The sequence below is a fragment of the Crinia signifera genome, chromosome 9, assembly GCF_055691185.1.
Source record: "Crinia signifera chromosome 9, ASM5569118v1, whole genome shotgun sequence".
Taxonomy (NCBI): Eukaryota; Metazoa; Chordata; class Amphibia; order Anura; family Myobatrachidae; genus Crinia; species Crinia signifera.
In genome coordinates, this window is record NC_139225.1 from 48,175,644 (window position 1) to 48,196,832 (window position 21,189).

At 46.7% G+C, this 21,189-nt stretch overlaps 1 protein-coding gene across 1 annotated transcript in view; it reads right to left on the reverse strand.

Moving 5' to 3' along the window:
* Positions 1-20,547, reverse strand: part of LOC146035527 (tumor necrosis factor ligand superfamily member 10-like) — a 53,118-nt gene extending 32,571 nt beyond the window's left edge. The window contains exon 1 of the mRNA XM_083159032.1: positions 20,050-20,547. Coding sequence (XP_083015158.1) covers positions 20,050-20,280 — 231 coding nt within the window. The 5' untranslated portion in view covers positions 20,281-20,547. The remainder of the gene's footprint in view (positions 1-20,049) is intronic.
* Between the last annotated feature and the right edge of the window lie 642 nt (positions 20,548-21,189).

The following is a 21,189-nucleotide window of genomic DNA, read 5'->3' on the forward strand; positions in this document are numbered from 1 at the left end:
TGGCCTATACTCCCGCCTCTCCTGCGAGGCCACGCCCCCATTTTGCCGCTATGGGGGCATGACCCAGAGGCTCTGTGAGCCTCTCGCCATGCCCCCAGCCCCCTGTGGCTGCGGGAATAGACGCTGTGCACAGCGTTTATTCCCCGCTACTTAGCAGCCGACAGGGGGGACTCCCAACAGCCCCCCCTCACCGCGGGACACTGCCGCCCGCGGGTGGGACAGCGGGTGGGACAGCAGGACAGGCCCTAATAATCGGGACTGTCCCGCTAAAATAGGGACTGTTGGGAGGTATGTATTATAACTGGGCTGGGCAACACTGGCCCTCCAGATGTTAGTGAACTACACATCCCAGGATGCTTTGCATTAGTTTTGCTATGTGGCCATGCTGAAACTGATGCAAGGCATGCTGGGATGTGTAGTTCATCAACATCTGGTGGGCTGGTGTTGCCCATCCCTGTATTATAACATAAAATCTTTGCTATGATTGCCTCTTCAAATACTTAACATGTAAACAATTAAAGAAAGTAATATGCCAGAGCATATACTTTTTTGTAAAAGTCCCTGTTATTAGCAATATACTGTAGGAATAATGTTATTATTGTGAGCTCCCAAAGGAAATTACTGCAGCATTGTTTAATTTCCTCTGTAAAACAGGATTTCATTTTGGTGGGATTTTTTTTCTATTTCCCATTTTAAGGGAATACACATGCAACTGCTATGTGACCCAGCTGCTTGGGGATGTGGGGGTTAGGGGGGGATGAGTCACACACACACACATGCTTTACCCTCCTCACCTGTGTGTGTCTGTGACTCCCCTACAAGTGAGTCTGCGACCCCCATGCAAGTGACACCTTCCACAACTGCATGCACATGTGCCCCCTTATGAAAGTGACTGCCTACCTTACATTCTCCTGTATGTGCCTGCCTCCCTGCTATCTCTTGCATGCCTCACACTCCTCATTTGTGTGTACCTGTGAACCCCCCTGCAAGTGACAGCCTGCCACCTTGCTTTCTACTGCGTGTGACTGCAACCCCACCATGCAAGTAGAATACTGCCTCACCCGCCACACCTCCTGTGCGTGCTTGCCCCCTGCTTTCTCTTGCGTGTGCTTGCCAACCACCCTGCAAGTGACAACCTGCCTCCTCTCCCACCTGCGCACACCTACCAACCCACCCAGGGTTGTTTCTAGGCAATTTGTCTCCCAGTGCACAGAAATAAAAATGCGCCTCACCATACACTTGTTAGTGAAGTAATTGCATGATTCAAAAAAGGGACTTGGATTAATATAGGGGGCGTATCATAGTTATAATGGGTTTTGGTCTACCAGGAATACAAATAACAATGGTTACTGCAGGCATGGTCGTTGTCCTCCCACGCGTAAGTTGGCTGGCTGAAGGCCACACAGTGACATATAAACATAAAGGGTTACACAGTGACCTAATACGCCTCACAAATCAAGCCCAAACAATAATAGACTGCTTAAATCAATATACACTGTTTTTCTGTAATGCCAGTTACACATTATGCCGCACAACGTAATGCCCATTACACATTATGCCCCACAGTGTGCAGCCCATTACACAATACGCCCAACATCGTAATGCCCATTACACAATATGCCCAACACCATGATGTCAATTACACATTACACCCCACACTGTGATGCCAATAACACATTATGCCCTACACCGTGATGCCCATTACACATTACACCACACACGGTGATGCCCATAACACCACACACGGTGATACACAATACACATTATGCCACACACCATGATGCCCATTATGCCATACACCATGATTCCCATTATACATTATGCCCCACACGCCATATATATATATATATATATATATATATATATATATATATATATGCGATAGGAGGGCGGAAGGCTGGGGCCCGGCGTCCAGCGTGCGAGGTGAGGGTATAATAAGGTAACATGTATTTTATTCACTGTATGTCATTCTAGCCTGAGGATGGGAAATAAATCCCGAAATGTTGCTAAACTATTGCTTTTGCCTAATCATTTGAACTCTGTGTGAAAGTCAGGTGAGTGCTGCATATTCGTTACACATCTATCTATCTATATATATATATATATATATATATATATATATATATATATATATATATACAGGTAGACAGAGGACTGGCACTTGGAACAGCGGGGGTCACTGAGTGGAGGTGCCTTCCACAGTATTAGTATAGCAGCGTATCTTCAGATAAATGAAAAAGCAGGTTTCTCCAAGTAAAGAAAGACAGGAGGCGGCACTCTCAAACAAAAACGTGGGCAAATGTATTCAAAACATAAATTAGTGAGAACAGGTCAGCATAACAGTGTCCACAAGTTTCGGAGCATTTCGCCCCTTCCTCAGGACAGCTGACATAGCAACAAATCAAAACATATGGTGCATATGTTCTGCACCATATGTTTTGATTTGTTGCTTTGTCAGCTGTCCTGAGGAAGGGGCGAAATGCTCCGAAACTTGTCGACACTGTTATGCTGACCTGTTCTCACTAATTTATGTTTTGAATACATTTGCCCACGTTTTTGTTTGAGAGTGCCGCCTCCTGTCTTTCTTTACTTGGAGAAACCTGCTTTTTATTTAACTGAAGATACGCTGCTATATATATATATATATATATATATATATATATATATATATATATATATGCAGTCAATGAAGAGGCGGCACTCTGAGACTTGCAAACAAAATATGTGCTATATTGTGAAACACATCATCAACGTTTCGGGTAGAGTATCCCCTTCATCGGGATACAGTGTCAAAATATCAAACAACTTAAATACCATCTTACCCCATTGTGTGTTGGTCATGGCCCCGCTGCCCGCAGTCCGTCGGAGTCCAGCCCCGTCCCGTGCATCTACTGCCACCGGACGTGACGTCATGGCGTCGGGCCGCGTTGCTATAGCAACACTGTGCAGCCGCTTCCCTCTTCCGCTGTCATAGTGAGGGGGCTGCGTACGACCATCAAATTATTGTGCCCCACATTTGCAAATAAAAATCATCCTAGACTGACTTTTATTTGCAATCGCCTGGACGCAGAAGGGGTGGGTGGCTGATATCCTGTGACATCAGCTGCCTGTATGCGAATGCCTCAGCGAGTCTAACATACCCTCCAACATGACCCATTCCATTAGGTACAAAATGCTCTGTTCCTGGACTTCCCTGCCACTGGCAGTTACAGATGTGAGCCTGCAGCACAGTCCAATATTCAAAAAGGGGAGTCACACCTACTGCCACCCCAGACATCACTGGCAGTTGATGTGACTCCCCCTCTTTGAATATTGGACTGTGCTGGATTCCAACCTGCGTAACTGCCACTGGCAGGGAAGTCCAGGAACAGAGCATTTTGTACCTAATGGAATGGGTCATGTTGGAGGGTATGGTCTAATACAGGCATTTGCACTTCAGGGCTGCACAGACCCTCAACATCGGTTCCCGTTACGAATTCAGCTCTTTACAAGTCAACCTAAATCAGGGCCTCTCTGTATCTCCCCCTTTCACTCTCCATCTCTCTCTCCCTATCCCCTCTCCCCATCTATCTCTCTCTCTACCAGCACAGATGAAACTTGCCACTACCAGCACTGCTCAACAGGAGACCCAGCGCTACCTGATTCACTGCACATAAGACCTGCCATTGCCAGCATTGCTTAACAATAGGCCCAGCACCACACAGGAAACTCTGCACCACTGCCGCTGTACAAGAGGCAGGCAACTGCAGGCGCTAGTGAATGGTAGACCCAGCACTGATGGCTGGTGAATGGAAGACCCATCATCGCTGATGCTGTTAAGAATGAGACCTGTCACTGCCAGATGTACTGGGGGGATATTAAAAGTGATGCCTGTCTCTACCCTTTCAGACCCCTGCCCTCCCTCCCCCTCTCCTCCTCCCTCCCTCCCCCCCTCTCCTCACAGCCTCCCTCTACAACCCCTCTATCTCTTTCTCCCTACATATCTCACAGTCCCCCTCTGTCTCACCTCTATCCCCTTTTTTTCTTTCTCCCACCTCATCTCTTTTGTTTTTTTTTCCACTCTCTCCATATACCATTTTCTCTATAGCTCTCCTGTGATCTCTCCCCCACCCTCTCCCTCTCCCCTGCTGTCTCTTTTTTTCTCCTCCTGCTCCAGCTCTCCCTCCCCTTCCCTATCTCTCTGCCCCTTCACCCTCTATTTCTCTAAACCCTCTCTCAATCCCCTCCATCTCACCTCCCTATAGCTCTCTTTGTCTTGCTCTCTTTATCTGACTGACACAGTCTCTCTCCTTGATACTCTCTCTCCCTCACTCTTGCTCCCTTTCACTTGCTCTGTTCCCTCTCTCTCTCTCTCTCTGAAACTCTCATCCTCCCCCACACTCTCTCTCCCTGACACCCTCTCTCTCTCTCTCTCTCTTGCTCACTCCCTCTCTTTCCCTCTCTTCCTGACAACTTGTCTCTCTCCCTCTCCTGCTGCCCTCTTTCTCCCACTCATTCTTTTTCTGAAGCCCTTACTCTCTCATCCCTCTCTCTCCCCTCTTTCCTCCTCTCTCACTCACACACCCTCTCTCCATGACATCCATGACACCCTGACCCTCTCTCCATGACATGACATTGCTTCACTCACTTGCACTGATACTTTTTCTCTTTCACAATAACACCCTCTCTGTCACACTGACACACTCTCACCCTTTCTCTCACACTGACACCCCCCTTAACCTCTCTCACACTGACACCATCTCTCCCTCTTTCTCGCACTGCCACCCCCCCCCCCCTCTCTCTCTCTGACACCCTTTATCTCTGGCACCCCCTTTCTATCTGTCTCTCTCCTTATTCCCTTCCCCATCTCCCTTTCTCTTCCTCTTTCTCTCTTTCTCCTCTCTCCCTGACACTTTCTTTCTCTCTTTCCCCTCTCCCTTTCTCCTCTCCCTGAAACTCTTTGTCTCTCACTCGCCTCACTTTGTTTCCTGTGCCCCTAAGGGGAAATGTAGTAAAAGTAGTTGGACCAGAGTCAATTGTATCAGTGGCTGGGTACAGTGGAGCAATGTGTAAACAGCCAATATAATGACATATCAGAACCTGGGTACACATTGAGCAATGTCAATGAAGGATGGAACGATCACTATTCTGTCCTTCATTAGCCTATTTGGTGTCACTAGTGATATTGTCACTTTTAATGTGCAGCACATCAAACCTAATTATTAGCAACCACAGGCATTGCTTATTGGGCATATACTCTGCTTGATATGTGCTGTTGTGAGCGATTTGTCGGTCCAAATTAGTAGAGGGAGTGAGATTTTTGTGTGTGAAGGAAGGTGGGTAACTATTCTCTCAATGGGGCTAGCCACACCCCATGATACAGACCACACCCACATATCAGTAGTCACACACCCTGTGGTGGCACACAATAGGCCTTATAAATTTCAGCTTCAGGCCCATCAGGGCATTAATCTGGCACTGCCCGTACCCTGGCTATATTACAGTGAAACACACTGAAACTGCAGCCATAGGAAAAAGTACAGTATGTTTAAAACTTAAAGTTACAGACACCCATTTATTGTGAAATCCATGGTGGTAGCCTTGACAGATGCTCAGAAAAACCAGATTCAGCTTCAAACCTTCACCTAAAGATAACATGGAGGACGTTGTTAACGCCTTGCTGCAGGCTACAGAAGCTCGGCAGGAAGCTACCCGGTGCAGTAAGCTGTTATTCAGGAACTCCGCAAACAATAATACTTAAGAGAGGGGATACAGAAACTTTCTGCCTGGTCTAGAGATGCTTCCACTGACACTCAACAACACGAACACACACCACTCACACACACGGCTGACACGCTGTACTACTGATTGGTAACGATGTTGTAAACCTCTCAATACAATTTTTTTTGCTTCACGTGAAACGTGTGTGATGGTTACATTATTTTCCTCACCTGGGGAGGTAAATACATATGTTAATTTCTCTTGACCTTGCACCACACAGATTTACCGTATTAGTGAGTGCCGTCTTGAAAAACCAAATATATGTATATATTCAATTTGCACCAAAGAAAGATCGGGTTTCAGAAACTCCCCCACACTTCAAAAATCACGTGTTTGCCCCTGTGTTACATTTATCACTAATAAGATAGATACATCTACAGTATTACAGTATTACATATGTCTATGCTTCGCTAAAGTGGTGAATAACTAAAACTGTGATAACCACAAAAGTCATTTTGTTAAAGTTTAATTTTAAAGGCTAATAACTATGCACTACAGCAGCATCTAATTAATTGTTCCTCTTAAAGGTTGAAAAGTTGACATGGGGGCACCAACATTTATAATGCCCACAGGAGTACCTGGACCTGGTGCAGTGGTCTGCCTGTACTGGACGCAATGTGTCTAAGGGGCACTTTTACCTGGTGCAATGTGTGTAAGGAGTTATACCTGGTACAATGTGTCTAAGGGGTTCTACCTTGTGAAGTGTATCTAAATGGCTTTACCTGGCACAAAGGCCCTTATTCTGATTGAGTCGGATGGCTGTGTGTGCGGATGGACGGACGATGTTTTGCAGGTACGCATGTGCAGAGGCACTTCTGTGCATGTGTGTATGCCTTGCACATCCATGTTTGGGTTCATTATCATATGAGTATGCCCCGCGTTTCATGGGCATTCCCACGAAAACGCTGGGTGGGCATATGGAAATGCGGTCCTGACGCATGTGTGGATGGCAGACAGCTGGCCTGTGGGAACCTCCCCCATCCTCCGATGGTTGCCGACTATTGAAAGATGGACCGAGCAGTCAAGCAGCCACAAGTGCTCCAGACCACTCGGGTAGTTTTCTGTGTGAAGACAATATCTTCCAACCTGACCTCTTCGCTCCTCACAAGATCTACATCTCTCATCCACATTCATTACTCACTCTTATTCCTGATTCAGGCTGCACCCACTTTGTGGAATGCTCTCCCACGCACACAAACGCTCTTCCAGTCTCCTAACCTACAAGCATTCCGTGAAACCTCAGCTCTTCAAGCAAGCTTATCAAATTCCAGAACCAGACACTTAACCACCATATACCATTCCTATCTAATCACATCAGATGAATGGGTAACAGGACGGCACTCCAATGATGTAGCTTTCGTCGGTGCCAAGTCATAAAATGAAATGCAGTACACTTACCCCCCCGTAGAAGGATGAAGACCAGCACTCAGACGTAGGTTTAGGTGAAGAAAAAGCGTGTTTATTCCATATAATCAGGTAATAGCAACACGGGCTGTCCCGACAGCCGTTTCAACTGGGCATCAACCAGTTGTCATCAGGGGAACAGAGCACTCAGCAGCCCCAGTTTAAATACAGTAACAATCACATCGGCATGGTACAGTCCACACATATCCGCCTTTTTTTGCATTTTTCATCCTCCTGACCCCCGGCCAAAATGCTGGGTCACTCACCGTATCATATAGCACACCAGGAAACTTTGCATTCTGGTGGAATTATTGCCTATTTTCCTATAGATTGTAAACTTGCAAGCAGGGCCTTCATACCTTTGACTGTAAATACCAAGCTTGTTGTATCACTGTCTCCTATTGTAAAGCGCAACGGAATATGTTTCGATATATAAGAAACTGGTAATAAATAAATAAATATAATAATGAGCTGTAAGGAGGTTAGACTAGACTGGAAATTAGTGGGAATTAATGTTATTGAGGTTAATATTTCTGTAGGATCAACTAAAATTCTGTGATTTTAGCTGTTTTTATGAATAAAAATAAATAAATACAGAAACAAAGCTCGCAAGGGTGGTTTTAGCAAATCCAATCCAGATCCAAAACATGGAGGAAATCCAGATCCTAAAACAAAACACAAAACCAGAAAAATGTCCCAGTGCACACACCTAATTACAGTTCATAGGTGTGTATTAGGAAGAAATGTCTTTTACCAATATTTCAAACAAGAATCTAAAAACTTTACAAGTTGGCAATGTCATCGCTGGGACATCCAGATATCAACAGCATGGTCCCAAATATACTTTATAGCACAAAGCAGTAAGAGTACATTTGATAACATTCATTATAAACAATGATTACATTTTTTTAACTTTCCGGTAAGTTCACAAATTAATAGACACTTTAGGCAGGGCCGAAACTAGGGTTTCCGGCGCCCGGGGCAAGGCAGTCTTTTGGTGCCCCCCCCCCCACCCTAGTGATGCTGCGCGCCGGAGGCGCGCCGAAATTTTCGGGGGGCGTGGCTGCTCCCCCGCGAGGCCACGCCCCCATTTTGCCGCTATGGGGGCATGACCCAGAGGCTCTGTGAGCCTCTAGCCATGCCCCCAGCCACACCGTAATGCCCATTACATACTATACAACACTGCAATGCCCATTACATACTATATAACACTACGCAATGCCCATGACATACTATATAACACCGCAATGCCCATTACAAATAAATACTCCGTAATGCCCATGTCATACTTTATAACACTAAGCAATGCCCATGTCATACTATATAACACGACGCAATGCCCATGACATACTGTATAACACACCATACACATTTGACACATAAGTACCACTTACCAATATGCTCAATGCCAGGGGCTTCATGCCGATGCCAAGGTGGACTGAATTTGCTTGTTGCCGAGGGGGATAGATCTGTGCCTCTGTGCTCGTTGCCGAGGGGGATAGATCTGTGCCTCTGCTCGTTGCCAAGGGGGATAGATATGTGCCAGTGTGCTCGTTGCCGAGGGGGATTGATCTGTGCCTCTGTGCTCGTTGCCGAGGGGGATTGATCTGTGCCAGTGTGCTCGTTGCCGAGGGGGATTGATCTGTGCCAGTGTGCTCGTTGCCAAGGGGGATAGAATGCCAGTGTGCTCGTTGCCAAGGGGGATAGAACCCCCCCTCCCCCGCCTGCGGGAGGCAGACAGGCAGGCAGGCTTGTCAGTGTGCCTGTGCCTGCCTGCCCGTCCCCTCACGTCTCCCCCGCTGTATTCGCGGGAGAGACGTGCTGCTGCTGTGCTGTATGATTTTAACATTTCTAACTCCCGCTGCTGGACCGCTAGCCAATGGCCGTTCGCGGTCCAGCAGCCAATCAACTGGTGGCTGCTGGACCGCGAGCGGCCATTGGCTAGCGGTCCAGCAGCATATGCAGCACCGCAGCAGCACGTCTCTCCCGCATACACAGCGGGGGAGACGTGAGGGGACGGGAGCAGGGCAGCCAGCGGGGGAGCGGGGAGACGAGGGGGCGGCGGCGGGCGGCCATCTTTGATGTGGCAGCGGCTGCGGCGCTAGCTCCCCGCTGCTGCCGCTGGTCACACCAGCGTCCCCCTGCCTCCAGCGCCCCCTGCCTCCAGCGCCCGGTGCGCGTGCCCCCCCAGCCCCCCCCTAGTTACGGCCCTGCTTTAGGCCTTTTGGGCAAGTAAGCTGTCTATAAAAGCATTTTACTTTTCAAAATTAAGAGTTCTAGTTTCACCACACTTACCAAATTGAAGAGTGTGTTACTTATGTAGCAGCCGGGCACCAAGTACGCTCTTAGCGTACTGGGCTATTCTCCGTAGTGAAATCGCATTGGATTGCACGCCGTGTATGGTGCCGTGAGATCCGATGCGATGAGATGTCCCTTTAGTTAATATGAAGTTTACAAGATCTTATACCATGAAATATCACATGGGATCGCACGGCACCATACACGGAGTGCGATCCGATGCGATGCGATATTTCATTGTATGGCCACCCCTGCTAGTAATATTAAGTGTTTAAGAGTGCTTATACAATGAAATATCACATGGGTTCGCATGGCACCATACACGGAGTGCGATCCGATGCGATGCGATATTTCATTGTATGGCCACCCCTGCTAGTAATATTAAGTGTTTAAGAGTGCTTATACAATGAAATATCACATGGGATCGCATGGCACCATACACACCGTGCGATCCAATGCAATGCGATATTTCATTGTATGGCCACCCATGCTATGAGATATGATGGGTGCTTCATTGTGGAAGCACCTATGCATTTTTTGGGGGTTTGTTTTTGCACACCCACACTATCCACGCCACCCCGAAGCATGGCGGGCGGCGACGGAAGGCGTCCTCCCGTGGCGAGCACAGCGAGCCACCGAGCCTGAAGTGTGGCGAGCGCACGCAGATTACTTTACATACATTTATTCTCCGTCCCCTCGCGGGGCTTGCTGGACTCGCCACGCTTCGGGCTTGGTGGCTCATTGCGCTCACCACACTATGGCCCTTATTCTGATCGGTGCAGATATTCCCGAATTCTGACGGTGCGGTCCGCACGCCACGCTGTGCGGCAGCGTGCGGCCATCGTCCGTAGAAACGCCCACGTGTCCTCCGCATTCGGACGGACTCACTCTTTAAGAACAGGGCGTGTTTACGGACGACATACAAACCATGCGTGTGCGGGGGAAACACTCCGATTCTGCACGGTCTGACCGCGTATGCACGGGCTTCCCGCGTCAGAACGGACGCGAACCGGCCACTACGCACAGATGCGGTGTACTTACGCAAAAAAACAGACTACTGTTATCTGAGTGCCCAAATAGATCACATGACACACTTAGGCAATTATCAAACCACTTTGAGCACAGATTGTTGCTCCTGGTCATCTGTTATTTAGCTAATTGATCCTTAAACACTTACAATACATTAACCCTAACATTCCCTATGTGGATAAAAATGTTATCTACCCTTTTGCTGTGTACATATCTAAACATCCACATGTTTGTGTTTTAAATGGTTTTTATACTTTTAATGTTAAATACTAAAATAACACACAGACAACTTCTTAAACAACGGCAAACTTTTATTAAAACAAATCAAACAAATGGACCACCATCAGTCGTCCAGCAGCAGGACACAGAGGTCCTCCACATGAGCGGTCATCCGCCTCAGGTCCTCCCTTAAGCTCATGAGAGCCCCTCTTACTCCCTGGGGTGGCTCCTGGTAATCTGTGTCCATGAGAAAGGGGGTATAACATTAATTATGCTACTCACGTACACCTTGTACAGTCTATCCTAAGTACCTACACCATGAGAAATCATACGTACAAAAAAAGCCTTATCCACTCTTGTATGTTATGTCATCAAATATATGATCATGATGCTGCCACCACACACACACACTTGTGTGACATATACATTTCACAATCTATATATCAAAAACAGAACCACACTTGAGGATCACTCACACTTGTCCTGGCCAAAGACTCCTCACTCAACTCAAAACATACACCCACTACAACATGCCACATTGACCCATACATATATACCTGCATGTTACTGCTTAATAGGTAAACTGCATGATAGATAGATAGAATAGATAGAATAGATAGAATAGATTCCACATGAAAATGCTAGGCTACTCCCTCTTCCCATTACTTCATGATTCCTTGTCACATTTGCCACATAGGTGAAAATGCAGCACTAATCCGCTTCCATACACCAAACAATTTCTAAGGTCAATCCATCATACATAATACCTTACAAAAATACATGACAACAACACGGGCACACTGGCTAGAGGGGGGCCCATGCAAACTGCCCACATGGGACTCCAGTATAAATCAGGCCTGCCCATATTCCATTGATGCTTTATTGTTGCTTCTATACAAAGAGCATCCATAAATTAACACTCATCACCTACATGAGCATCCAGATTGCACGTTTGCAGCATGGGCCTATAAGACCAAAGTGTGTCAGTTGTTTTCCATTTTTGGGCCTACTCTTTACTATATTATAGGAAAATTTAATCAGCTGTGCGACATAACAACCTGTACCTAACTCAGTAATGAAGCATTATGTCTACTTACCCCTGCCAGGCAGCTCCACCAGGTCCTCATCCTCCACATTGGGAGGTGGTGGCACATCGTCGAGGGGTAGGGGCACCTCCTCCCCCTCCACTTCGACCTCCTGGCCGACCTCCTGTGCCTCCTCCGTGTCCTCCTCTGTGACGTAACTGTGGGCCTGTGTGGCCTCCTCAATGGCCACCTCCTGTCTGGCCTCCTCAATGGGCACCTCCTGGGAGTCCTCCTCATTGCCCACCTCCTGTCTGGCCTCCTCATTGGCCACCTCCTGTCTGGCCTCCTCACTGCCCACCTCCTGGGCCTCCTGACGGGCGTGTCTGGCTCTCTCCCGCGCTGTGGGTTAAACAAACAAAATGGGTGAGTGTCATTTCACATTGAAATTACTCTAACAAGTACATCTCATAACCACATTATATATGTGTTATATATCACACATATAGTATATGGCTTTTCTATGTCATAAACACCCAATTGACCTCATGTAATATTAATATTAAATAATGTGAAAATGCAAACACTCACTGGCCTAGATGCACTAGCCTTCAAAAGTGATACAATGTAGAGTGATAAACACGCAGCCAATCAGATCCTTCCTGTCATGTCACAGACTGTAGTTTTAAAATGCCAGGTAGGAGCTGATTGGCAGCCTGTTTGTTACTCTCCATTTTAACAATTGTGAAGCAGACCGAATCCTGGCCACTGTCATTTATATGTATTTGCCCAAAATACTTACAGCGTTGCAGACACCGCCTCAGAGCCTGCAGACGCTCCGGCTCCCGCCTCCGCAGGTCGGACCATCGCCTCTCCAGTTGGGCGATGGTCCTCCGCACATGAGTGCGGGCGAATATGCGGCGCCGGGCCGCAACATATGCCCGGCGCTTATCCCTATTGGAGATGAAGGGGCCTGCCTGCCCCAGTCTCTGCTCCATCACTCCCACCAGCGCCAGTAGCTCCGCAGTGGAGAAGGGATCTGCACGCTGGTAGGCAGCCATTTTAGGAGTGGCACTAATCAAACAATCATGTGCTGTCATTGGTTGGTTAGAGTGATATTTGGTATTAACTTTATTGTTAATTTTTACACTAACAGCGTGTATGCGCCCGAACATACGGCTAACCCATTGCATCGCACCCCCATCCTAAACACACAGTCTAAACTAAGATGTAAACACATTATATATAATCTATAACATTCACCAAACATGGGTATAAGCACCAGGTGAAATAGTCTGCATCACTAGACACTTACACCTAACTCAACAAGGTACTAAACAGCTATTTTATAATGAAAGCTATGCAACAGAAACATAGCAAATAGTGGCAGACCTTTTCCCAAAATTGTGCCATGGTGCCATGTGTACACTTACCTTCTACTGGGCCATACTACAGAGGTGGAATGAAAAGTAGCTAGAATCCTGGCTGAATTTGGAGTGGTTTCACATGTGATTTGGATGCTAGCACTGATTACTTGTGGCTAAGTGGTGGACTGGATTGACATATGGAATGGGTAGTGTCAGTTGTACTACATAGCAAACAAGTGCACAGTACAGAAGTACATTCAAATATACATTGCATGTCTGACCTCAGTTGTATTTGGTCATTGGTGTTGGAATCTGCATTTAGCAAATAAATCAGACTTACTGAGTTTGCCAGGTTTTTTGGAAATATTTGTCAACACCAAGGGGCGGGACGTATGCGCCGCACGGTTGACGCTGGCGTACGGGACGCGGCCGTACGGAACGCAGGTTGCAGCTGATTAACGCCAATTACAGAAATAGTATTTAAAGTTGTCCTAGAAAGGCAAACACTTGTTGCAAACATGCCAGGCTCAGAGTCAGAGGAAGACCAGGTGGTGCAGAATCTCTTGGCACGCATGGAGGCCAACACCACCTATGTGCCCCTCAACCCAGAGCAGCCAGATGGCCCATCCACATCAGGCCAATCAGCAGCAGGGCCATCCTCAGCATCAGCAGAATCATTGGGAACACAGCAGGTGGCTTCCCAACAGAGTAGCCAGGCCAGCACTTCAGGTACAGCAACCAGTGGCCGTGGCAGTGGCAGTGCCCGTGCCCGTGGCCGTGCCCGTGGCCGCAGTGGGGCAACAGAGGAACCAACCACAAGAAACATGGCATATGAACCGCGGGAGCTTGACATCCTGGTGACCCGGGCACGTGATTTAATTGAGTGCCCAGCGGTGAAGTTGACACACACAAGGAGATGGAAGATCTGGGAGGAGATAACGGCGGAGATTAATGCAGTGGCTCCACAAGTTCGTCAGACGGAGCACGTTAAGAAGAGGCAAGTACATGTGTGTTACATTTGAGTAGGACAAGTCCAGTAATGTTAACATTCAATATTAGATGGAGTTGGTCAATGGGTGTTCACGTTGCTTGGAGGCACAGACATGTTGGCCATGACATAGAATTGATAGTTATTGGAGGGTGACTGTTTTTGTATCTTCTAAGGGTTGGTTTGAAAAATGAATATAATGTAAGTTTGGTGTCAGTAGTCACATGTTGTATTATGTTTCAGATTGCAATGGGTGCTACAGCAAACATGAGTAGTTACATGTATTAATATGTACACTTTGATTGCAGGTGGCACGACTTCAAAGGCAACCTCAAGAAGAAATTGACCCAGCGGTGGGAACACAGCCACACCTCTGGGGCTGGCCCCATGCCATACAAGCTGGAGCTCACCCCCTGGAAGAGATGGCCCAGTGCTGTATAGCAGTGGAGGAGATCCGGGGGGTGAGCACTATAGACAGCGAGTCCCCAGCGGAAGTGATGGCTTCTACACTTGAAGGTAATTATTTGCCAGGCCATAAGTAGATGTTTAACATTTGGCACGGAATGTGTGGTAATTGGTAATTTCTCGTTCAACAGCATCCCCACCGCTTGGTCCAGATTCTCTTGAGGAGTGAGGAGGCCGTGGAGTCTGTGCCACCTGGCCCCAGTAGCAGGCCCGTGCAGCAGCCGCCGGGATTGTCCGCGGCTGAATTGTCCATGTGGGGCCGTGTGCTGGATAGTATTGTGCAGCAGGGAGAGTCTGCATTCGAGCGGGTGCGTAGGGCCGAGGAGGTGCTGCAGGGTTTGACCACCAGCCAGCAGAGTATTGCTGAGAGCCTGCAGGCTATGAGTGCCAGCCAGCAAGCAATGAGTACCAGCCAACAAGCTATTGCTGCTAGCCTGCAGGTGCTGGCTGATCAAGCCCTGCGGCAAAATGACCTCCTCCTCCGCCATAATGAACTTATGGTGGAGCTAGTTACCAGCAATAGGGCCCTAATGTCACCCGCTTCGGGTGCATTACCAACACCATCACTCTCTGCTGCCAGAGGGGAAAGAACATCCACCCCCTCACCAGCATGTGCTCCACATGAGGCATCATCTGACTCTGGCCGTGGACGAGGCCGAAGACCTGCTGCACGTGGCAAGGAGCCTGCCAGGGGCAAACGTGCTCGCAAATGAACTTGTGTCCCCATTAATCTCCACCGTTATGTCTTCCCAAATCTTCCATTGAGCTGTGTGTGTCAGCATCCTGTGTCAACATCCGTGCCCAGGGTCACCACATTTCCCTGCGGTTCAAATGTCATGTTTGGTTCCCCTGTTGCCCTGTTTCGGCTACCATTACTGTGTGCTGTACTTGAAGTGTTGGTGCTGTACTTTTGTTGTGAAGCCACCTGATGTGTTCCTAATGATTCTGCTGTGGCTATTTCTTCTATATTATTTCTTTTTTGGCCTGTTATGGTCCCATTTGTTTTGTGTTGTTTTTTACATTTTTACCAAAGTGTGTTTAATAAATATTATTTTGGCCCCACAAATGTCTGTATTAATTGATACATGCAGAAGTGCCATGTGTATTAGTATTAATAATATTAAGCTGTGTTCATTATTTGCAGTGTAAAAGTGTGTGACAAGTGCAGCATGTAATGTTCCCTTTAAGCTGCAATGCTTCCAATTGTAGCAGTGAGAAGCGTGTAATTAACAAGTAATGGGTAAAGTATGTGATTGTATTGGGTTCAGGTGACATTGGTTGAGGTGCGTCCGTCCTGATTAGGCGTTCCGATTGCCTAGCGCATGACCGAGTGGTGTCCGCAAAGCAAGAGTAGCCTTTTGGACACCGCACATTTCTTCCCTTTTTGTTCGCGTGCATTCGGCGTGCTGTCCGAATGCACGCCTACCCAAATATGTGTACTCCCCCGTGTCTGCCCATGTTTCCGCCCAGTTTAGCCCACTTTGAAACTACGCCCCTGTGTCATTCCGCATGACGCCCATAACACACCCATATTGCCCGAGTGATTGCGGTGCACATTTCTGTACGGTATTAGTGAGAACAAGTACGGAGACCATGCGTGGCACATGCGCGTTGCGTTCTCCACGCATGCGCAGACGGCTAAAAAACCCCATCCGAAAGAATTCGGAAAAGTATGCACCGATCAGAATAAGGGCCTATATAAAATCAAATCCACGTGGATAGTGGGGGTATGAAGAGGTCAGGAGGATGCGTTTTGACACCCCTCACGGGGCTCGCTGCGCTCGCCATGCTTCAGGGTGGCGTGGATAGTGGTGGGGTTTTAGGAACACATTCACACCAGCCATACAATACATCTGACACAGTGTGGACACGTGTTAAAGTTAAACTCTGAATTTACTGATAAGAAAAAGATAAAGAACAATAATAACAAAATTTATGAACAATAAGAAAGGAATAATAAGGATAATTAATCACATATATGATCAATAATAAAAAGTTAAAGAACAATAATAACAATTTTAAAACAGTAAGGAATTATAAAAAAAGCAGTCACTGTGAGGGCAGTGCAGTACCCTTTGGCAGTAGGGTCAGCGCATGAAGAATCCTTTCAAATGGCTTGTCAGCTCCCAAACTTTTCGTCCACATGGATTCCTGTAGATAGGATTGTAAGTGGTGTTTTGCGGTGCCTCTCTGCCTTTTATTTTCGCTATTTCGTGGCCCCCCACAGCCACTCAATATTTTGTGTGTGGACACCTGAGTCAGGGTCCACAAAATGGAACTTGTGGTTGACCCTGGAATGTTCGTAGCCTGCCTACTGCAGTTCCTGGGTATTATAGGCCCTCCAGCAGTCCGAATATATAACAGAGCCGGGGGCCACATGACCATTGTGGGGCGTGGCGTCTCGCCTTTCAACAGCGGTAAGGAAGCAGGCCCCTGTCTCCCTGCATATACCGCCAAAAACCCATTGCTGGGGCAGCATCCTCCCAACATTGTATTTATGCCTCACACCATGCCAGGGCCTCCAATTTGTGTCTGAGGCTGGAACAAGAGATCCATGGTGCAGGCCTCCCTCATGAGAGCATTATACTGCACCGTTCTCTTTATAGACATGTGCAGCTCCCTCTTGCAGCACTGCACACTCAGCTCCTGTGCCCAAGAATAGAGAAAACGGACCAGAGTCAGGAACGGCAACCGGCACCCGGGGAACCAGTGGTCCGCTCGAATGCTGCACTTCTGCCGGCAAGACATAATGCGCCACGTCCCTTCCTTAAGAGACAGCCTCATCGGATGGCCGTTTACGCAAGTCTGCGAAACGGACAGCAATTCTTTTTGCTGAAAAAACAGCACAACCTCTTCCTCTGTTGTAGGCAGGGTGAACATGGACATTTGCTCACCTGCCATGCCTACGCCTTGCACACCGGTCACTGTCACACTGAACTCTGAGAAGCATCCATAACTGTAAGCTATTCTCCTCAGAGTGAGTGCCCGGGAGAACTTACGCAAGTTCTGAATGACTACGCTATTTCCGTAGCTTAAGCGTATTCAGAAAGCATAGCTACGGTAACTGACAAATGTCTATCAGTACTCTATGCATATAAACTAGTGGAACTGCATTGCATCGCATCACATGGATCACATGCCACCAAAATGGGACATGCGATGTGATGCAATGCGATTTTCTTCCGCAAGCGGACATATGTTAAATGGGCGCCCGCCTACTACATAAGTACCATGAGTGTTTTAAATTCGATTTCTATACTTTTTCGTTTTTTTTTCAGCATAGCTTGATATTGGGGCTTAGCACTCTGCCAATTTATGATGATGCAAAAAGCTATTTTTTTATTCCCCTCGATATTTTGTTAAAAACATAACGCCATCTCAGAACAGCACTTCACTTATCGGATTTCAGCTCACGAATCCACAGACCTACTAACCTATATTTTTTTTACAGTGTATGTGCAGCCTTACTACCTGGCGCATGTGCACACTACCAGCACCAAATGCCATTGAGGGCATTGCTTTCCCCAAAAGACTTTTCAGTGAGTATTTTTCTTTGCAAGACACGTCCTTGCAGGGTGAAGAAGTTAAATACTATAACCCAAGAAACATAGGGCATAGTTGCTGACTTTTTGGCCAGCTCAGTGAGGCAGGGGGCGGGGCTATCGCCGGGAGGCAAAGTCACTGATGGGCTGACCTGTTTGGGGGCATGACTAAATCACATCAATTTAGTCACCCCCCAATGCCGGTATTTCAGGCATTGCACCATGGGGCTAAAATGACGCGATCTCATCATTTGACCCACTGACACACACCCTCCCCCCCCCCCCCCCTGCGCTCACCATGGGGCGGTTTGTGGGAGATGGAGGGCTATGTGGGATTGATTCTCAGCTATATTATATATAATATTTTAAATGCTGCAGGCGCTGTTTGCTTTTCTGCGATCTAATGCAATTCATCTGGCAGCACCAATCCACAACGCTACCACGGGGACCCCTCTCTATTCTGGCAGATGGGCCTGATTAAAGGTTCAAGGTGCCCTAAGCTAGTACACATCTAGCTCCCCTTGTAATGCTGTTAAACACATGTGAGTGGGCACCCAGGCACTCATACTGCTCAAATGCATGTAATGAATATTATACAACAGGCATATATGATTTAGTACTTGTGAAGTGAGACTTTAGCTTTAGGCTGACCAAAAGGAACTGTAGCTCAATGTACATAAAGTAACGGTAAGAAGCATGAAAAATAAGGACTTAATTTAATTTCTCAGCTGTCACCTGCAAGGTGCCCCCCAATCTTGGTGCCCTAGGCTGCAGCCTAATCAGCCTATTGGCACTGCCCATCAGTACCCCCTTGGTAGCCCTGCAAATGACACTCCTATAAGGTGCAATATCTTTGTGTGTCTTTTTCAGTCACCATCCTTTTTCCAGTGGTCTCAAAAGTGTAAAAAGTTGTGTAAAATCAGAAAGATGAGCTTATTGACATCTAATAAGGCCCATACACACTGGGCGACTTTGAGCTAGATGTGAACAGCATGTTTGAGTGGCTTTCAGCTCAAAACAGCTCAAAACTGCCCAGTGTGTATGCCCCAGCTATGAGCGCTCCCGCATCATCGCCGGGAAAGCCGTTCATTGGCTGGTATTACCAGCCGATGAGCGGCTTTGAATAGCTCTGTGCTATGCAAAGCCGTCCTCCCCCGTCCTCGGCACCGGGCAGGGAGAAAGCCGCTCAGTGTGCATGGGCTTTCCCCCCAACGATGAATGCGATCATCGCTGTCCATACACGCTGGGCATAGTCGCTGGGCATAGTCACCCAGTGTGTATAGACCTTTAGCATATGACAAACTATTATTTATTTATTTATTTATTTATTTATTAACAGTTTCTTATATAGCGCATATAGATTCCGCAGCACTTTACAGAGTATAGTTGAACATTCACATCAGTCCCTGCCCCAGTGGAGTTTACAATCTACATTCCCTACCACATGTACACGCACACACAGACATTATAGGGTTAATTTTTGTTGGAAGCCAATTAACCTACCAGTATATTTTTGGATTGTGGGAGGAAACCAGAGTACCCGGAGTAAACCCACGCAAGTACAGGGAGAATATACAAACTCCGCACAGTTAGAGCCATGGTGGGAATCGAACCCATGACCTCAGCGCTGTGAGGCAGTAATGCTAACCATTACACCATACAAACTATGATGAAAATCAGGAAGATGTAAAAAGGTGATTTGACTCACCCCTATCACTAAGTAAACATAGACCAAGACAAGGAATATGTTTTCTGTATCACATCAGTTCTAACCCTTTTCTTTTATTGATTGTAAAATGTACAAGGAAAACTTCAGCAGTTCATAGTTCACATACTGCAACAGATAACTGGAGCACAACATAGCAACTTAAAGACAACACACTTTGAAAAACTTGCATGCAGGTATTTATAATAATAACATCACTGCAATATGTTAATATATGAATAAATCATACCTTGGAAATGGACATGCTGAGGAAGACATAAAGACCAGTAAAGCAGGCGATTTGCAATACCACGATAAAGAGGAAGGCCATTACCACCCAAAGGGGGCTAAACTTTCTCCTCAACAGCACCTTTTCTCCAGGCTTTTTACAGCATTCTTCCCCGTCCCCAGCTCTGAGGATGTTGGCAGCAGAGTCATTGCTGTCTGTGCGATAGTAATGCTGTGTTCCTTGACTTGACATTTTCTTACAGTGATTTGAATTTTGATTCTGATTTTTGTTCCAGATTCTCCCTAAGTCTGAGCACACTATTGTATTAATTAGTATCTTATTATTTATGGTTTCCTTTTTGTATTGCTTTGTTCCCAGAAATTCCCTACCACTACATTGTTTCCTTTCCTGATGTTTACATTACTGTTATACTCAATTTAGCCTCCTTTCTTTAACTCTTTCCGTCTCCCCTTATCACCAGTCCTTCCACCTCTCGTAACCAGTCTGGATATAAACAGCAAACTCGGAAAGAGAAATAACTGGCACTGGGAGGGACCAGATTTATTTTTTTCTCTTTTCCTGGTCAGAGATATTAAAAGAATTTGCTTAACCCGCCCTGATTTGCACAGTCCAAAGTCACCCTACTGGTTTCACATGTTAATGAGAAGAAAGAAGAAAGGTTTAAAAACTAGAGGTTTTATCTAACATATGTCAAGTTAAAAGTTATAAGGTCCACTAATAAAATTTTAATTCTATTTTGAAAGCGTTATCAGAATTTGATATTCAAGATCAGAGTCTATTTATAATACATCATGTACTTTAATCCTGTGAAAATTACCATTTTTGTAGGATTATAGTACTTTTACATTTCAAAGGTATTTATTATTCTCTTCTGAGGGCCCATGTGATGTCCCATTATGTAGATATGACATTACTAGACAACTGCGTTGTTACTGATGGGGGATTTCGCACTAGGCACTTGATAGGGTGCCACTTGCAGGAGTGCGGCACAGCAAGATACCCTGCAGGAGAGTTCTGTTAGCCACATGAAGAATGTCTTTTTTTGTCATTACTACTTATTTTTTTAATTTGCACCTGGAAGGAGCTGGGAGCAACATACCTGCCTACTTTTTATAACTCCTCTCTGGGAGAAGCCCAGAG